This window comes from Podarcis muralis, chromosome 1 (genome assembly GCF_964188315.1).
Source record: "Podarcis muralis chromosome 1, rPodMur119.hap1.1, whole genome shotgun sequence".
NCBI lineage: Eukaryota > Metazoa > Chordata > Lepidosauria > Squamata > Lacertidae > Podarcis > Podarcis muralis.
In genome coordinates, this window is record NC_135655.1 from 71,559,549 (window position 1) to 71,579,607 (window position 20,059).

The following is a 20,059-nucleotide window of genomic DNA, read 5'->3' on the forward strand; positions in this document are numbered from 1 at the left end:
AATTTGCTCTAGATATCAGTAGTAGCAGGCAGCATCTCCTGATTTCATTAATTCAGCCACCCATTAGGATAGGAGTAACAAAAACAATCTATCATTCAAATGGAACCCCGAGGCTGAGAGATCCGGCTTGCTTCTGAATAGTGAGTGGGAAGCTAAACTATTCCTCCCTGCACAGCCACCTTCCCTTCAAAACAAAAGCGGCAAACATTTGTTTAAAAGCATGCTTAAGAGCATGTAGTCTGGCTCAGCGGTAGAGCATCTGCCTTGCATGCCGAACATTCCAGATTCAGTCCCCAGCATCTCCAGGTGGGACTGGGAGAAGCATCTGTCTCAAACTCTGGAGAGCATCTGCTAGTCAGGGTAGACAATACTGAACTAGCTGGACAAATGGCCTGACTGTATTCTCCAAAGACAAAAGCATTTTTAGATTGCATGTTCTCAAAAACCACAAGAAGTTCAGATTTTAACTGTCCCAAGTTGACACCTGTCCTATTGTATGTCCATATACATGTACAATTGTACCTTGGAAGTTGAACGGAATCCGTTTTGGAAGTCCATTCGACTTCCTAAATGTTCGGAAACCAAAGCTCAGCTTCTGATTGGCTGCAGGAAGCTCCTGCAGCCGATCGGAAGCTGTGGAAGCCCAGTTGGACGTTCAGTTTCCAAAAGAACGTTCAAAAACTAGAACACTCACTTCAGGATTTTGATCGTTTAGGAGCTGGAACGACATTAATAGTTGAAATGTAGAAGTTGGTGAGGTAGCAGATGCAATGAATAAAAATAGGCAGCTGCCACTTATTGACACCCAAGGGTTAAGGTAGCCACCATATTTTTACCAGTGGGAGATGCAATAGGGTGATATAGGTTGGCGCTGTTGAAGTCAACATGGCACACTGAGTAGGACTGCCCATTTCATGTGCTGATGTAAGCGGCCCACACTGGGCATGTTTATGTGATTATAGTGTTAACCCAGCTGCCTCCCCACCTCCATCCCTATTTGTGTCTTCTAGGAAGCATATAGGAACTCCTATATGGGTTCTCTGATTACTCCTTCCCACCCATTGCACGGCTTCAAATACGGTAACTGAATATGAAAAGACCATTAGCAACTTGATGAAAATTATTCATTGTCCAAAAGGCAGCTCAGACGCTGTCTGCAAAGTAGTATGTAAGCAATTTAAATATCACCAAAGCATAATAACTTTGTGAAAAAGCTGTGTAATGAATTACAGAATCCCCTTCAAATAAAGTCTGAAATCATTTAACTGGTTTTAATAAGGATTCTGTAATAACTAATATTCACAAAGAAACCTTTTTACCACAATTGTATTATCCTGTGAATGAAGCAAGTTTTATTATCTTGAGCATTTAATGAGAACAGATGATAATTGCAGGAAGTAGTAAGCATCTTGTGCTTTTAAATGAAAAGTAAGCTATGTAATTAAAAAAACCAGACATTACTCTGTTTTACTATGTTTTAAAATGCATATTTTGCAAAGGACTCTAAGAATTCTACACAGAATTGTTTTCTTCTAAGCCAATCAAAAGTGCACTGGAAATTGTCTCCTGGGTCTATAAACCCTGAAACTAACTGAACATATAAGCACTGCAACATCAGGGAAGGCAGAAAAGATAGTCCTGAATGATTCTGCTGTCATGGTTTCTATTTTACAATTGGCTGCACTTATTATACTGGTCACTTGGAAATGGTAGGCTGTAGTAGGAAAGTTTCTACTCTGCCCCAGGACAGGACAGTAAATTGCTCATGCTAGCAGTAGTTAGAATTTGAGGGAGCAAATTGGAAATGGGCATGTGTCTTGTCTGACAGTGCTTACTCTTAATTGAGTCACTGGATATAGTTTACCTCTTTCAGACTAAAAGGGCAATCCAAACCCCAACTACTGAGTGGTGATGCTTTTCAGAACACTGTGGCCACTGCCATATCTGCAGTCCTGCCATCAGTGGTGGTTGGGCAAGAAGAGCAGAGGTAGGACAATCCGTGAGCCATGACTGGGCCCAATGCTCTCATGTGATGGCAGCCAAACTGGCTCAGGAGCCAATGGCTCCAAGTCGGGCTCAACCCCTTACCCATTCTTCCTTTAGAAGGCCCCATTTGGTGGCTTTCTGCTGGCTGCTGCTGGAGGTGATCCTGCTGGTGGCACTTTCACCCACCCTTTTGGTGGAAGGCCACCTTAGCCAGGCAGAGGCAATTCTGCTTCAGCTCAGTACAAGGGCTTATTACTGTTACTGTTACTGTTACTGTTACTATTATTATTACTCTGCAACTTGATGACAAGGAGCCACAGCTTTGTTTTCCCCTCAGGTTATTTTCAATAACAACTAATTTTTTAAATAGACGTGCATTTCCCCAGCAACAATATTTTGAATATCATGTGTCTCTATATCCCAGTCTCTATATCCTACACAAGTACTCTGTTGTGTCACATACTGATTCCCTGTAATAACTCACACACATTTACATGGACTAAAGTTATATGGACTTTAATTTCCTTACCTGCACTGGCATAGCCCAAAGGTTAGGGCACAAGAAGAAAAACCACATCAGCTGGTTTGTATCTATAGCAACCAGGTTACAGATCTGACCTGAAGTCATTTCCCCCATGGACATGTTGGAAGTTGACAGCCGCATAATCTTATTGTAAATTTTAGTCTAGAATGAGAAATTTTTTATTTAAGAATTTATAAACCATTTCCCACTGTTTTTGACCTGGTGTACACATGTTTCATGTGATAGAATAAGTGGCTTTTAAGCTTACAAATAAAGAATGATTGCTTATTTGAAATATAGGGTGTTAATGGTGTTTTATTTTTACAGTATAGGAACACAAGCTATGTTTATTAAGTCAGATGTCATCTATCAATCACAGAGGACCCATAAGACAGCTGCAGGCTTCTGTAGGAGAAAGCAAGGATATGAAAGATTGTCACATAACCAGGAGACTATAGAACAAAGCAAAATAAACCGAACATCCTGGCATGTCAGGAGAATCCTGGCATACCTGGAGATAAGGTGATTTTATGGGATATAGATTATATGACGTTTAAATTGAAGCATGGTTCTATTTTATGCACAAATCGGATACTGTCCATATGCTTTATTATTTTTTCCAAAAAATGTATTTTTTTTTACCCAAGCTTGTTTAAGCTTTTCTTTCTTAATTTTTCTTTTGATTGGTGGAGTTTGTTAGAAACATGCTCCTTTACTCAAAAAGTTAAGAAGTGATTGTATAGCTCATTAGGTAAAAGTTTCTGGATTATCTGAAATACCTGTATTGCTCCTCTTAGGTTAATTCCTGTTTCAATGGCAACATAGTACGATGCTTGGAGAAAAGTTCTCTGCAACAGAAGGGCAAAGAAAAGGAGGACTGCCAATACATAAGCGTTGGCCAGGAATTCTTGGGATGAAATGAAGTAATCACCAAGTATTTTGTTCTGTTGGGGGGGGGAGGGGAAGAGAAGAAGGCAATTCAGAATTAATTTTGCTTTTGTATAATTCTTTATATAAATAGAGTTCTCAAACATTTGAAACTGCAACAATGACTCGAATAAAATATTCCAGCGATTCAGACAATCCTTTTATTGAAATGAGAGACAATGCTAGGAAGAACCAAAGAGAAAGTCAAGAGTGAAGACCAAATGGCAGGTCAGTGTTGGAGAACAACCAAAGCTCATTCATTCATTCAAAGCTCAGAAAGATAATGATGTCCAGAAGCCCTCGTATTCTTTCCTGTCCAGGAGGATTCAATGGTCAGCCCGGGTGGGTGGAGTCCAGGACCTAGGTGGTTCTCCAGATGCTCTTGGACTACAATCCCCACCATCCTTGACCACTGGCCATGCTTGCTGGTGTGGATAGGAGCTCTGGCTATAGGAGTTGCAACCTCCAGTCTGATAGCTCACCATATATGGGACCTACACCAGATCAGAACCTCTGGAAGCTCCTGACATGAGTCCCCAGCCAAGGACTGTCCATACTGGGTTGCCACCTTAGTAAAGTCAAAATGTGAGTGTTGAGAAGGTGACTATCTGATCATAGCAATGAGATCTTCTTGGCATTCCTAGTCCTTGAACCATCTGTCTCCAGGGCAGTACGGAGAATAAAATTTAAAGTATATCTCCCTCCCTACATGTATCCAGCAAGGCATCATGTGATAAATAGTCATTATAGAACACAGTACTGTAAATACTCAGTGGAGCTCTGAAGTCTCCATTGGCCTATCCAGAACTATGCAACTTTGCAACCTGAACACAGGCTTAGCCAGACAACCTATCAAAGATATATTTCTACTTGCTTTTCTTAACAAGATACGTGGTATCTTTCAGAAGCATAAAACATAAGCTTTAAATCTGGAGGCAAGAAATTTAGATATTCTCAAAATTAAGCCTGTCATGCCAGTTAAAAATGTAGCAGCTCTTTTGATCATTTGATCTTCATAGATGATTTGCAATATAACATGATCACTTGCTGGTTCCTCAGCAGAAAAGCAATGTTAAACACAATGAGAGAACGGCAGTGACAGAAGCTTAGCATGTGAGGTTTACTTGTCAAGACTTAAGTAGTTGCCCTTGAGAGATGCTAAGGAGACTGCATGTGATGTGGTATTAGTTTTGTGTTACAATACTCTTATCAAGAATAACCTTGAGAAGTAGATATTCAAGAAGACCAAGTTCTCCAAGGTGACTTTGTTTCACTAGCTATTGGAAAATGAGAGAATTCTTTGGAATGTATATACTCAGTCCTGTGCCTGTATTAGAAAGAGGTTTCCACAGTGCTCAGCAGTGCTCTGTTTCCCTTCCTCCTCCCTCAGCATCCACCTTGGGAACCTTCAATATCTTAATCCAGAGAGGAAGAAAGCAAGAGCTAGATAGCAATAAGGGAACCAAACAATCCCCACAATGACCCAACATCCTTCATGAAGCCGTATACTTGCGCAAGAGAACAAAGGTGTACACAGCTCTATTGAGCCCCATGGAAATCTTGTCATGTGTAATTCTTGTGCCCATAGGGGGCTGCACCTTGTTTATAGAATCTGACCAGATAAACTGATAATCCAAATTGCACATAATCTCATCAAATTGGGGAAAGATATGTTCAAAACCAAGGTGTTTCATGTTGGGGAATAAAGGACACATAATCCTTTATGATTTGTGGGAAATTATTCAAGATGGTGAAATAGACAATTCTGTTAGATCAATTCTTTGTCATAGTGAAATCTGCTTTTTTGTTACTGCTACTTAAAAAGATACTGTTTAGAGCAACTTCCTTTCCATTCTTCAGCCTCTTCAGTATAGAATTTGAGGTACTAATCCATGTAAACCTTCCTTGCTCAAGTTAGTCATGTGTTTAACTTTAACACTTGGGCCCACAAAAGCATGGGGTTAACACGGTACTGTATTGTTTATGGCTACCCTTTTTTTGGCTTAAGTGCCACATTCACCTTTGGCCAACTGTGTAAGGAAGTGAGCTTGACAATGCTATGTTAAGAGAAGGCTAATATAGATGTTAAATAATAACAATACAAAAATAGTACCTTGGGGTGGAAGGTGTTGTTGCTGCTTTTTCCAACATGGTGAACAATTCCAGAGATACACAGTGGGCCAGCAAATCCAAGCAGATCTGCCAGAATACGGAAAGTGCTGCTTAGGACCAGTGGTCTTCCGAAGGCATTACAAAGGGCACGCCAGATAGACTTAGATCCTTGTGGATTTGGAGTGTTTTTATTCTGTCATATATATAATTTAAAGAAAAATTGCTTTTAACGGGAATAATGTAATATTCCAAAGTGATAAGTGACATTCACAAATCATTTTCATAAGCCTCTCATTTGACTTATCAATTTATCATTAATTTTTAAAGTACCTAAAATTTACTTAGCACTGCACACGGGTCTACCACCTAAAAGGCATGGCACAAAAGGAAAAGTGGGGAGAATAAAAAACACAAGCAAATATGCACTAATGGAATAATTGTGCTGTTACAACAGTGCATTTAAAGCTGAGCCAAATAAACAAATACTAGTAAAAAAAATTCTTACATAAAAGGATTTTAGACACCAAACAGTTTGAGAACACCGTGGGCCAAATTTCAAATCCTTATTCATTTTGATAGGTGTTTAAGAGAAGTGAGACAGTTTTCTACTGGACTGTAGGCATGAGCATTCCATGGCATGCATGGAGCTCTTCTGCCTGCATTTGTCATGTTTAAAGCCAGAAACACAGTGGTGGGTAATCCTTTTCTATTCATACCTTTGGAGATTCAAAGGCCTCATTCAGGCGCATGTAATTTGTCAAAGCTCTCATGGCAATAGGCAGCTTTCCTATGGCTTTCAAGTCTATTGGTTTCTTGTGAGCTGTTTTAATGAATGCATTCATCCACCAGTATGTTCCTTTGGACAACAAATTCACAAAAGGTTGCAAGAATCTGACTCCAAGATCCTGAAGGTCCTCAGGAGGCTTAACTTCCTTGGGCGTTTTGAAGAAAACGTATCTCTAAACAAAGACAAAAAGAATCTTAGGCAAGTTAATGGAGAGAGGGGGCATGAATAACAGGATACTGTAATATGTATTGTCCTCTGTCCAGGAGGACCAGGCTGCCATGGATTTTAAGGCATGTATTTTCAATTGATTCCTCACCTTCCAGTATCTCAATGCTTGACAAGCAGTACAGTATAGATTTGGTAGGACACTGCTGTGTTTCTGGACAGAACATATTTCTTAAGCAATATTTTATCCAGGGAGTCAGAATTAAAGGCCATCATGGACAGGATCCAGCAACATTAAACACATTCAAATTGCAATTACATCTTAGTAGTGCTGCATACTATAACTTGGTGCTCCTGATGCTCAAGGAGATGGCAGAGGAAGGGGAAAGGAACAATGTCAAAGTAGTTTGTCAATTACTTGAGCTTAATTATAACTAGCATGTTGGCTTACAAAGCTGTATATGGCCAAATTTATTTTCACCAGGAGGCATGAAAAAGAACATGACTAAATTGGGACTGACTGGATGTCATTCTAATATTCCACCTCCTTCTAAGAAAATGTATATGGAAACCTATATTCATGGGACTTCAGAAATACTAGTACGTTCAAGATGCAAAAAAAAATTCCTTCCAGTAGCACCTTAAAGACCAACTAAGTTAGTTCTTGGTATGAGCTTTCGTGTGCATGCACACTTCTTCAGATACTAATGGACAACATTAACAACTTTGCTTTTAACCACCTAAATTATCAGGAAATGCAACTTACCCTTACCCTGATGACATTAATTTCTACAAGAAGCAACATTCCATAAAGAACTACTAAGAATCCTGTGAGGCAGAATCGAAGCTGGAGAGGTCCAATATTATTATCACAAAACTTTACAAATTTGATGGTTTTGGTTATAAAAGCTAAAGTCCAGTAGACTAGCAAGGCTGTTGAAAGAAGAATAATGCAATGGTCAGTACAGCACTACAAAGTTAAAGAAGGCAAATAAAATTACAAGATTGTTCAAGGGATCTGTCCTGAATATGTAAGTGTTTAGCAAATTAGATTTCTATAATGTTGGAAATTCTGAAGTTTTGACTAAGCTTACAACCACACAAAGATAAGTAATTCTCAGGCATGGCTACAATAACTGTCTCTGGCATTGATTTGTACCTGCTTTGTACAGTTTCAGTTGAGTATGCCGAATGTACTTGGTGAAACTTTCTCTCATATATATATATATATATTGTGTGCGTGTGTGTTTGAGAGAAAGAAATTCCGACTAACTCCTACACAAGCTTCCCTGTAAATATTCCCTTGTAAATATTCTCATTCTCTTTCCAAGCCCCATTAACAAGAACATGTTTTTAAATAGCTCCAGGTGACTTCTGCCTCACACAGCAAATGTGCTGTACTGTAATTTGCCCTGTAGAGCAGGGAATTTTTGCAATGGCACCAGAACCTGAAAAGAAAAGGTTTAGTGGGTGTATTGAAAGGCTTGCCACATGGGGGCAATCACCTTGGGGAGGAATGACAAGTGAGTTTGATGTATCAGTCTTCAGTATATTCATTGTAAAATAATTAATCAGCAGTCTTATTTAACATCCTTGTGACTGCTACACACGCCCAAGCACAGGCTGTTCTGCTGTTCACAGGAACTACAGGCAGCTAGTAGCTTGCTGTATGTGCCAATCAGATCTAAAAACCCAAGCCTATGGCAGAATTAGAATTGCGAGTTCAAGCTCTTCATTTGAGTGTGGGGCAGGACAGAGCCAGGCAAAAAACCCTACATGAAGCAGTGCTAGTGGGGAACAGTGGACTGTGGAGAGAGAGCGTGATCTGGGGAGAGTTATAGGAGCCAGAGAGAAAGACCTGGAGGGCTTCATTTTACTGCAGAGCTGAAGTTCTTCACCATATTCTTAGATATCAATGCTATAGAAGAACAAAGTGATCTATCTTTTATTTAGATATTTTAACTTCAACGTTCCAAAGAAAGCACAGCTTCTTGTTCAGCAGATAAGACTAAGTATTGAGTTGTTCAAATAGTTAAATAAATACACATAGGAAGTGCTGGTTTTCTGACATTCAGTCTCATGAGATTAGACAGGAAAAAATGGTCATTTTCCATTTTCTCAGAGAAACATATGGTCCAAACAACTGTGGAACCATTCACATATGACACAAATTTCCTGTCAAGGGATGAAATGACTCCCATAACTATTCCCAAGGAAGCTACATGCATCAACAGTACAAACAAAGACACTATTTGCCAACAATTCCAGGAACATCAATTCTGTGGGGCTATTTTTTAAAAATTCAATTTATGATTGTCAAGAAAAATATCAAAGCAGTATGTGTATGGTGATAACAGCCATGTGGCCTTAAAGCATTGGTGTTTACAACAAATAGATATTCTGGAATATGAGGTGGGACATAATTCTTAACCATGAGCACAGCCAAAGGGGAGGGGGCAGGGAGGGACAGTTGCCCCCTCCCAAATCAAGTAAATCAATGAAAATACTAACTGAGGTTCTGCCCCCTTAACATAAATCCTGGCTATGTCCATGTTCTTATTAAATAATAAATGGGGGGGGGGGGTTCATTTCATCAAAAATACCAATACTTGAAATCAGCTTTGTTAGTGGGAAACAGAGGAGAACAGTACTAGTAAGCTTTAGTTAGACAATAAAATTTCAGTTTGGGGGGCACTGAATTGAACCTCCAGCAAGACCTAACAGACTTTCTCCTCATAACTTATTCATATTTTTCTGTATTGTGGGTACATACCTATTAATAACTTTGGAAAATTTGATGTTTCAATGTTGTGATAGTAAACAATTGATGTGATGGCTGCTAAGAACGCCATTCCAGGTGGCATGTACAGGTGCAAATGACGAGATTCTGAATCCCTAAGTATAACAAAACACATTAATCAGAAGTACCCTGATGGAGAGTACCATGTTTGCTCTGAAGCCTACAAGAAGACCCAAAGTTATTTGAACAGAGATTCTGATAACACACATAGGAATGCATGTACAGTTCAGTCACTCCAGGTGGTATGTGTGTGTGTGTGTGTGTGTGTGTGTGTACGTGTGCAAATACACACATAAAGAGTTCCCACTCCTAAGATACAAGGCTGAAGCCCAGTGCGTGCCCCCCCCCAAAAAAATACATGCAACAATGTTAGCTTTCCCATCTTTCTTTTTCAATCAACAGGGAATTTATTATGTTCATGATTCATATGAGGACAGAGAAGAAAGGAAAATTTCCACGCATCACTTTAATTTTCAGTTAGGGTTCAGCCACACTTGCCCTTGTCCTGCCACTTTCCCCTGGGAAACCTGATCTTTATTGCTTCATCAGAGCAAACATCAATCCGGTTTTCTCTGGATTGACGTTTGCTCCTTTTTCTTTTTTCTTTTTTTGCTAAAGAGTGGGTTCTCTTGAGGAAAACATTAGCGGGAAGGGCAAAACCCCTCAGACATGTGTCTAGAAAGCACGGGATAGCAAAAACAAACAAACACTTGGACCCATGCTGGATGAGCCCCAAACTGAATGGCAGCACAATCCTATACATGTCTCCTCAGAAGTAAGTCCCGTCGAGGGAATGGGTATATCATTGCAGCCTTAAAGAACTAATTACTGACCAAAAAGTAAATCAGTGCACATGAAGATTTTATTTCCGTTCATAGTAAATTTGTTTAAATGAGAATATGATTGCACTTAGAACAGAAATAGTTTTATAGCTTTATTTGAAATATGTTATACAACAACACTGATTTAAGGGGCTTCCCACCTCTTTTTCTCCCTCCCCTTGACACACATAAGCAAACATAAACAAACAAACAAACAAACAAACAAACAAACAAACACAATCATAAAATAATTCAAATGTGTCATAAGCACTCTGTGCAGAAAGCTCCATTTTCAGTTTGATTATCCAGCTGGGCAGAAAATTGTATTAAGCAAGATACAATTGTCATAAAGTCAGATTGTGTAGACCTTTGATTATGTAGCAACTGCCTTGCTAGATCAGATCAAGGGTCTGTGTAGTCCAGTATTAATTAATAAAAATTTAAAATGGTGGACCAAATGCGTTTGGGGATTCTCAGAAATACCATGAGCTTTTCTGATGTCAGTACTCCCCAGAGCAGTGTCAGCTTGGCACAATGTATTCTTAAATTGAAAGGGGGGGGTGTCTGACAAAGGTACGAGTCCAGGTACAGTGAGGAAGCCAGCTTTTCACTAGAATTGAATAGAAAGGCTATAAAATTCTATGCAGTGGGTTCATAGTGTGTAAAAGAATAGACAAGTTTTAAAGGCAGAAATGCTATCTTTCATTTAAGCAGATATATGTAGATGAGAAAGGTTTTCCCAAGGATTTGCTTGGATTTCTTCAAGCTCTGTTCTAAACCTGCCACCATTTAAACTCCCTTATATTGATTGTAAACACCACCAGAGGCCCAAAAGAGCCCAGAGGAATATTGAAAATTTAACAGTTTGACTGCTAAAGCTGTGAATATACTATGCAGAAATTAGTCAGGAAGATATGAGCAACAGAAATGTTTATTATGTGATGTTATCTCAAGGACTGGCTGGGTGCCAAAGCCTAACATAACCTTCTGCTGCCAAGCAGACTGTTAAAAAGATAAACTGTTTGGGCTTCAAGAAGCTGTTGTAATCCCCTTTTAAATCCACTGAGTTACTTTCTGTACTGCTGATTGCTCTTCAGATGCAAGTATGTGCTAGCATTTCTTAAGTACAGGACAAGAACTTCGGATAAAAACAGACATTGGCTCTGATACGAACTTTATTTCTGTGAATGGATCCAACTTAACATTCATCTAATGGAGCTTCTCCCCCTTCCCTTTGCAGACCTCTACAGCAGTCTGCAGCCTTTTGCTCCAGGGGGAACGTTCAAAATAGCATTCCCACAAATGTGAATGGAGGAGCAACTTAGGATCCAAATAAATGTTTGAAATCGCTGCTACTCCAGGTTTGTTTAAGCAGCAAAACAAAATCAACTGGCATTTCTAGTAATTTTAGCAACATTTCACATAATTTAAAGTATGTCATGATAGTGCTATTGGCTAAAATTATCTGAATCTCCCAATGCACAATGTATCATGTTGAGTTTTTGTTTTTTTAAGGGGATTTGATGTAATTTTTATAAGTTTGGGGCTCCCTTTCAGCTGCTCTGCTTGACAGAACAGTGCAATGAAGGGTCTCATCTTGTCTCTGACTCTGGATTCCTATGATCTTTTTCATCCATAGAGGATGCAGCAAATTTTCACAAAAGAGTTGGCAAACAGACAGAATGAACTGGCTAGCTAAAGATAATTTAGAGTGTATGTGTATTTGTACACACACATTCTTGGCGAGGTCTTTGGAATATCTGACACAAGTCAGTAGGTTAATCGCCTCCAACACAGATTACATTTCTAACAAGCAGAGTTGGCAGTAAACAAACTTGTGTATAGCAAGTTGCATACAACTGCGTTAAAAATGGGAAAGTATTGTGAAAATGAAAAAAATAAATCCAATTATGTACTTACCCATCGGACACTATACCCTCAGCTATTTCACATACCAGCACAAACAAAAGAATAAAAGTCAAAATCCAGCGTAAATTGTGACCAGGAAAATGAAGCCAAGTACTGTGGTGGATATGAACTTTGGAGCTTTGACTTCCCCATCCTAAATGTAAGAAAGCAAATAATCACAATTATCCTGAGAGTTTTGTGCAGAAAAAAGTGAATAAAAAAATGCATGGCCCTGTCCATTCTGAACTGGAAATAGATCTTTTGCTTTTAAACATGAAATGGAAACAAAGTTAGAAACAAAACATTTGTTTAAAACATCATAATTGTATTAAGGGTCTAAAATAAGATACAAATGGGATCGAATATCCTTTATATTTAGACTCTTGTAATCTAGTTAAAAACTAAATCAAAGCAAGAACTCTGAATTTGCTCTATAGTTGGAACATCAATGTATATATGATTGAGAAACTGAACACTAGGCGCTAGTTCCACTTAAGTGAGTAAGAAGGGGCTTTCCACACTATTAGTGTAAACACACCCCAGATTCATTCTAGCAATGATTTGCATGTTGATGTTTAATGCAGTGGACTAGGATCTGGGAGACCCATGCTTCAAATCACCATTATGTTATGAAATTCGCTGCCTAACCCTAGGCCAGTTACTATCTCTCAGCCTAACCCATCTCACATGCTGGGTGTGATGATAAAATTGTGTGAGGAAAATGTATGTCCCCTTAAACTCCTAAGAAGAATGGTGAGATATAACTAAATATCCTTCTCCCTCTCCCCCCCCCCCATAAAAAAATGTCTCATTCACTTCAGTGAGACTTACTTTCTAGTCAGTGGGTTTGGGATTACAGCATTTGTGCAGTACAAATGACTTTCTTGTGTTCAATTATATAGAGTGCATTGTGTATTTTTTCATGGAAAGCCAGTCATACTGCCTAGGTGAAACTAATATTTTGTTTGTGCTTCTGTCTAGGCAGGAAGGGTATTTTCAGAATGGGAAGGAAGTGTGGGGGAACCTTACTGGTACACTACTCACAAATATAACACCCACAACAAAAAGTGGAAGGTAGCCTGGGGTTGTACATCAAATAAGTGCATATGCTCAAAATGAGTAATCAATCTATACATATTAAAATTTCTTTTAAAAACAAAGGTTTAGAAAATGGTGGTGAGAGGAAAGAGCTATAGCACTCTTTCTAGCAGGTGGATGTGATACTTGCAGAATCAGAACCATCACGGAATGGGAAAAAATTCATATTGTCTGAAGTGCTTTGCATGATCAGACAATATACTTCCTGAAGTCAAAGACTGATTATATGGAAACACTGGAAATGATCAATGAGCCAGTCCTTTAGCTTTAAGGTGAATAGACATCGCCAAAGGACATCAACAACTGTGCTGAATTTGTGCATTTCTCTTACACAGCTCTTTCAGTATTCCTCTTGCAAAAGAAGTCTAGAAAATTAATTTGGTTTTTTAAAACAGCATTTGTGCCATTATGTGTTCATGACCTCGAACTCTGATTCAGACTAGAGTTCTATTGATCTTCGGAAGAAGGCTGGTATAGAAATTGAATAAATAAATAAAATACAAATGCATAAATGAATAAACAAATAATGGTTCACGGGCATGACTGGTAGCATGCCAGTTAAAGTTAGGCATCGCCACTACAAACTACTGCTGGACCAGTAAAAAAAGTGCACATCTAGTTTTAAACTAGGGAACCTATTTTTTTAAAAAACACAAGCAGGTCCACTGCAGCAGTGCTTTCTTCTTCCCTCTGTTTGACTAAACCCTAATATGTTTGCATCCTCTCCTCTCCATAACCATCCTTGACTTCATTCAGCCCTTTTTCAAGGCACACACGATCCCTGTTCTGACTTATTCAGGACGCCAGGCAGTTGAGCTAGGTCTGCAAAAAGATGGGCTTCACTTCACACCTGCCCCCAAATAAGTGAGCGGGGCGAAGGCAGAAGGAGCCTGACATGCATTTCCTGCTGCCGCCAGCGCTTTTCCTAGGAAGATGCTCTCTAAAGCCTTTGCGTCCGAGCTAGGGAAGGATACTGCCCCTGCTGCCGCTGGGGAAAGCAGGTCAGCATCGCTCAGCAAACACGCCGTTGCTTCCTTCGCCTGTCTGCTCGGATGGATGCCTGCGAATGAACAGGCTCGGGCGCCGCAGACCGGGAACGGGGGAGGGAAATGTACGCCCGGCGGCCCCGCTTCCCCAGGCGTCCCTTACTCACCTATGAAGAGGATGGGGAAGGTGATGAACAGGAGGAAAACGTGAGGCACCACGTTGAGCGCGTCCACGAAGCAGCCGTTGTTGAGCACCCCATTGTTCACCTGGTAGGCAGCCGAGTTGTTCTCGCTGCCACAGAAAGCCAAGGACATGGTGGTGGTGTCCGAAGGTCGCCAGGGAGCAGCGTCGAGGGGGAGGCGGACATGCACGACAACAGAACAGGCGCGAAGACGCGAGCCGGGCCCGGGGTCCTTTTCCCGCCTCTCTACCTGAGCTATGCCTCGGCCGGCCCGGCCCCCTCGCGCGGCGGCAACAAAGCCCGCGCGCGGGAGGAGCCGTGAGAAGGCGGCCAGATGCGCCCCCTCAGCTCTGGAGCGCGCGCGCCCCGGGTGGAGCGAGGCGCCAGGGAATTCCCCTCTATCGGTTTAGCCGAGGTCGAGCGGCTGAGAAGAGATGGTGCCGCTGGGACAAAAGGCTAAGACGGGAGCGGCGGGAAAGCAAATGCCGAGCGCGCTCCGGCGACGGAGAAGGCGCTTCTTCTGGCTCCCCGGCAGCGGCAGCAGCTGAGAGAAAAAGGAAGCCGCAGTTCGGTACTTAAAGGAGCCGCCTCCTCCGCTCATCTGTCAGAGAGGCAAATAGTCGCGCTCTCCGCTTCTTTTCAGAGTCGGTGTCAAGCCTGAGGCCATCTGGTGCGCGGGAACACGGAAAACCCGTCGTCTTTCTGTTTGCAAACATTTCAAATTCTGCCCCCTCTCCATTGTCTAAGGATCCCCATCATTCCCTTGGCCAGAGGACACCTAAAAGCTACCCTTGCTCTAGAAAACAATAATGAAAACTAGCAGCTGAATTATTTATTTTTACCATTTATTAAAGTTGTACACCGCCCTATACCCGCAGGTCTCAGGGCTGTTCACAGGATAAAAATCACAATATAAAATCACGAAATACATAAAATAAAAACAACAGCCCAACAACCCCCTCCCCCCATTTTAAAAGGGCATTGGACGTCAAAGGTCTGGTGAAAAAGGAATGTTTTTGCCTGGCGCCTAAAGGTGTCTAATGAAGGCGCCAGGCAAATCCCCCTGGGGAGAGCATTCCACAAATGGGGGGCCACTGCAGAAAAGGCCCGTTCTCATGTTGCCACACTCCAGACCTCTTGTGGAGAAGGCACACAAAGAGCTTCAGAAGATGATCTCAGGGCAGGTTCATATGGAAAGAGGCAGTCCTTGAGGTATTGAAGTTCTCAGCCAGCACTTTGAATTGGGCCCAGAGCACAGCTTTCCAAACTGTGTGTCGCGACACGTTGTTGTGTCTGCTGCAGTGTGTAGGTGTGTCGTGCTCTTCCTGGGGTTAGTTTAACCTCTGGTTTGCTAGTAAAACTGAATTATTGTGTCACGAAATGATGCATGTCTTAAAAGCGTGTCACAACATGAAAAATTTAGAAAGCTCTGGCCCAGAGTATTGGAGTTGGAGTATTATGACATACACAGGGCCGACCCAAGACATTTGGGTACCAAAGGCCAATCACAAGATCGCTCTTTCCCTCCCAGCTAGGGAAGAAGGAGTGAGTGAAGATCTACATCAGGAGCAAGAGGGAAATAAAGATCTATATCCTGATCTGTCAATCCGGCCCTAAAAACTAACAGGGCTCACTTGTCCCTTGCTCTGCTAGCCTGCCCTCTGCTCTGTTGCTGTTATTGCTAAATGCCTGATCAGGCCATAATAAGATCACAACAATCCATTGTTTGGAAGAATCTTATCTGGCTTGCATCACTGAAATTTGTGGTGGATGAGCTGGGTCCACCTAGTTACTCAGTTCTGCACCAGCCAGGGGCAGTGTGTTCTGTTTCACTCTGCCCTGCTGCCAAAGCTGCTGCATTTGCTCAGTGGAGTAGCGGCTGCCTTGGCACAAAATTCTGAGCAGGATTTACTTTTTCTTGGTGCAGAATCTTATTACCCAGGTGCAGAATTTAAAGGTTTTGGCGTGAAGTAACCACAGCCCTTAAGTATGTCATGCTATTTATAGTCCTGGAGTATTTATGAGAATAGTCTTCTCTTCTTTCTGCAACTCTGTTCCTACAGTGTTAACAAGCTGCTGTGACAACTATCAAGACTGGAGTTTGTAGGAGCTAGCTGCCAAATAAGTTATACTTTCAATAATACGAAGAGATAAGAAACCTCACAGACTTTATTGGTTTTGTACTTTTAAGAACCTTTCGAAGAGCATGAAATATGAGGATCTGATTCTGTTCTATTAAAGTCAAATAAAGCTATCAACAACTTTAGAGGGTTCAGATCAAATGCTGTGGGTGCTGCAAATTCATCTGGTCACATTTCTTGTAAAAATTCAGCACAAAGGTCAGCTCCTTATAAGCAATTTCATTCCCTTCACATCACTCATACCATACCTAGTACAGTCAGTAACCTAATTCAGTTGTGGATAGAAGGCAGAACAGGAAGAACTCATAGATCTCCGAGTGGTGGTTTGAAGCAAATTGGCAAAGATTCCTGACTCCCAATTGTTTAGCAATGGTTGCAACAAAGTAACTTTCTCTACCCCCATATTATAGTGTAGAAATGAAGAAAGGGTTTTTGAAGGGGGTGGGGATAACAAGGAGAAGATTTATTTATTTTTTAATGTGGAAGGATTGTGAGCTCCATTCAGTTCTGGTTGTTGTAAAAACAGGTTGCTGTTTATTTAATTCTGTGGTCTAATTTCAACTAAAGAGTTGCACTTGTGAAAGCCAGCACAACAATCTTGCTGGAGCAATGGGGCTTCTTGCCCCCACTGTTTCTTCTGCATGCCCCATGTCCCACAGATCAGCTCTGGGGGTTGGTAGAATCTTCATAATAGCACACAGGGGGAGGGGAGGTCATTCCATCTGGCAAGCATAAATTCTTGTATTAACCAAATGATCATATTAATACAACACTGTACATAAATGTCTTTTGCACTGGATTCCATATTATGGTTTCAGGATTCTGGTAAAAACCAGAATCTATTCCACAAGCTTGGTGTCTGCCAAGCTCTGACTTATCCCCCTTACTCCCCCACTTGAGTCATAATTTAGCTGCCCAGAATGGCTGGGACAACCCAATCAGATGAGCAGGGTACAATTTTTTTTTAAATTATTATTATTATTATTATTATTATTATTATTATTATTATTATTATTATTATTTCTTTAGAGAAGAACAGGGATCACTGATTAGCTAAAGACTGACGTCTCTATTCTAAATTCCCATGAGTAGGATTTGCTCAGGGGACACTCTTGCTAGTGGGGAGGGGGAGTGATTTCTAGTAATCCTTCCTGCCCCCTGCAGGCTCCTATGCCACACAAAAATGTCTCCAGAAGATTGAAAAAATCTTTCAGCATTAGCAAAAATTGCCCCTCCCTTTCCAACAACAGAAGCTTCTCCTGGATCAGGGTCCCTTCAGTGAATGGATGGATAGCCCAGGATCCAGGTCAGAAAGAGACATTCATTTTGGCAAAGAATGGGAACATGTAATGCATAGAATTTTCTTGCTTTAAGTAAGGGCAATTGTGTTCCATCCTTTTGAACCCAGTAAGCTCTATCTGCTGGTAGTACATTTTTCTTCTCAGGCAACAGAATTGGGTGGCTGTGTTCTCCCCTGTCAGGTATAACATCGCCAGTTTAACTGATGTTGTGCAAACATAGCCTTTAAATTCACATCACAGTCATTTTTAAGGGAGATTTGGCTTCCAGGAAAACTCCACAGAAAGCAAATGAAGCACAGAACTGTTGTAAGAATACTGTACATCTTCATGAAACTGTGGTATCAAGTAGGTCCATGATGCAAAGAACTTGGATATGTGTTAACATAGTATAGCAACAAGAGATTAAATATGTGCAGTTTTCAAATAAGATGGTGCTTTCCAAGCAATTTTAATGAACAGCTATGTGATTGACAGCCCACACCTCTAGGACTAGGGCAAATGTACTAATTTTGAGTGCCACATGTAAAAATATGTATCACTTGAATATTTATCCACAGAAAGTAGCCATTTGTTCAGCGCTAACAAGAATGTGCCTAGTATTCACTTAATTTTGAAGTAGCTTTTGTATTTCTTTCAAACGCTATAGTAGTAATAAAAGATTATTGCCTATGGCAAATAAATGATAATCCAAAATAACACTTCACTTGATGTCATTTTGACATCAAGTGAAGACCAGAGTATTGCTTCTTACTATTCCCTTTCATACAACAGCTCCTGAAAAATCACTGTAATAGGAGTGCCTTTTGTGGCTGATGAAAATGTTCATAAATTTCATCCTCACTCAGTTCACTCCTATTTACCGGTAAATGCATTTTTCTATGTTTTAATGTAATTGAAATTGAATTCTATTGTAAGATGCATCGAGTGCTTTTTAAAAATGACATTTAAGTGGTGTAAATAAGAAATGGGAGCACACATGAAACACTTCTCATTTGTTCATTATTCAGATTCTTCACATGTGTTATAGATAACTAATAGAGGCTTCCCATTTGTACCAAAACCCTCCCAAATGTAGTCTTCTTTCTAACTTCCATCAGGTCAGAGTAATTGCCTTGATCTGGATTCAGATGGTGACACCCAAGGTTGCTTGTTTAGCTGTGCCTGAAACAAAAAAGCCCATCTGTGTAATGTTCTTAATCAGTTCCAGAGCTCGGGTGTAACTCCAAGGATAGAACGGAGCTGTTTTGTTTAGAAAATTAACAAGGCACTGCACTTATTAAAGAGCTGGATTTCTGATAACAATGTGATGACACAAGGGTTAGTGGAAATTTACTGCAGAACCATGTTTAGAAGCATATATATGAAAAGAGGCCATATCTATTGCTGAACAAGTTTTGCTTTCATACTGTCTCTGTTCTGCTTCTCATCTACGCTGTCATTATTAGGAGGTGTGAACAAACTCAATCACACTGTGTCCAGATGGAAAGCAACACATGGAATGATTACTCTCTGACATGTGAGCCAGAAGCATTCCTAGTAGAACTAAGCATTTTGTTGTTGCTTAGAACATTTGTATCTCTGCTTCTGAGCCAGGTTATGGAAGGGAGAAGTACAGAACTCATGTAAGTCTTGTACAGTCCCCTAAATATGTATGGCTGCCAATATTAATCCCTGTTGATTTCAGATCCAAACAAATATGAGGCAGAATACCACTTATTTCCTCAAATGCAGTTCTGACTGTGATCCACTTCCATAAGATTGTGCACTGATAGTGACTAACTTTATAAACATATGGAAGTTTTACTCTCACTTGGTCCCTAAACAAAAAACATGGACTTTAAAGCTGGTGTCTCTTTGGTTTGGTCTCTGAAGAGCTGGTTGTTAGCCTGAAGTGACTTTTGCCTGCTGCAGGTCTTCAGAGGATAATCTGAAAGGTATAATTTGTTCCCTTATCACCCTCTAAGGGAAGGGAAAATAGCAAATAGTTGGACCTTTTGGAAAGATGGGTCCTAGAGTTCCTCTTTGCCTTTTCTGCTCTTTCAAAAGTCATGTTAGCCAGCACATACATCTGTGTAAAATTGGTGGCATAATTATCTTAAAAGTCATTGCACTGAAATGAAGTTTTCTTAAGCAATGAGTATCTGCTAATCTCACATTCCAGTTACACAATTCATTCTCTGTTTGGCCCTAGTTGATCATGTGCTTTATTCCTGGGGAAATGTCTCTGTACTAATTGACAGTTGAAGAATCCTACTTATTTTAAATATGAAAATCTTTGTATTGTGATGGGTTGGTTTTTTTTAAACAAGTTGTTCTTTATAG

At 40.5% G+C, this 20,059-nt stretch overlaps 1 protein-coding gene and 1 long non-coding RNA gene across 8 annotated transcripts in view; one reads left to right on the forward strand and one right to left on the reverse strand.

Annotated features, from left to right (window-relative positions):
• ABCC8 (ATP binding cassette subfamily C member 8) overlaps positions 1-14,932 on the reverse strand; it is a 57,650-nt gene extending 42,718 nt beyond the window's left edge. Inside the window, exons 1-8 of one of the 6 annotated variants that reach the window (XM_028732671.2) lie at positions 14,281-14,932; positions 12,042-12,183; positions 9,274-9,395; positions 7,267-7,433; positions 6,265-6,507; positions 5,550-5,741; positions 3,289-3,453; positions 2,516-2,671 (exon numbers count right to left, since the gene is read on the reverse strand). In XM_028732671.2, the coding sequence (XP_028588504.2) occupies positions 2,516-2,671; positions 3,289-3,453; positions 5,550-5,741; positions 6,265-6,507; positions 7,267-7,433; positions 9,274-9,395; positions 12,042-12,183; positions 14,281-14,428 (1,335 nt within the window). In that variant the 5' untranslated portion in view covers positions 14,429-14,932. Of the gene's footprint in view, positions 1-2,515; positions 2,672-3,288; positions 3,454-5,549; positions 5,742-6,264; positions 6,508-7,266; positions 7,434-9,273; positions 9,396-12,041; positions 12,184-14,280 lie in introns of those variants that run through there. The other 5 variants (XM_028732663.2, XM_028732653.2, XM_077930954.1 and 2 more) reach the window with 5 other exon arrangements.
• A 4,358-nt stretch (positions 14,933-19,290) lies between these two features.
• LOC144328351 (uncharacterized) overlaps positions 19,291-20,059 on the forward strand; it is a 43,541-nt gene continuing 42,772 nt past the window's right edge. Inside the window, exon 1 of one of the 2 annotated variants that reach the window (XR_013393534.1) lies at positions 19,291-19,359. This is a non-coding gene — a long non-coding RNA (uncharacterized LOC144328351). The remainder of the gene's footprint in view (positions 19,360-20,059) is intronic. The other variant, XR_013393535.1, reaches the window with a different exon arrangement.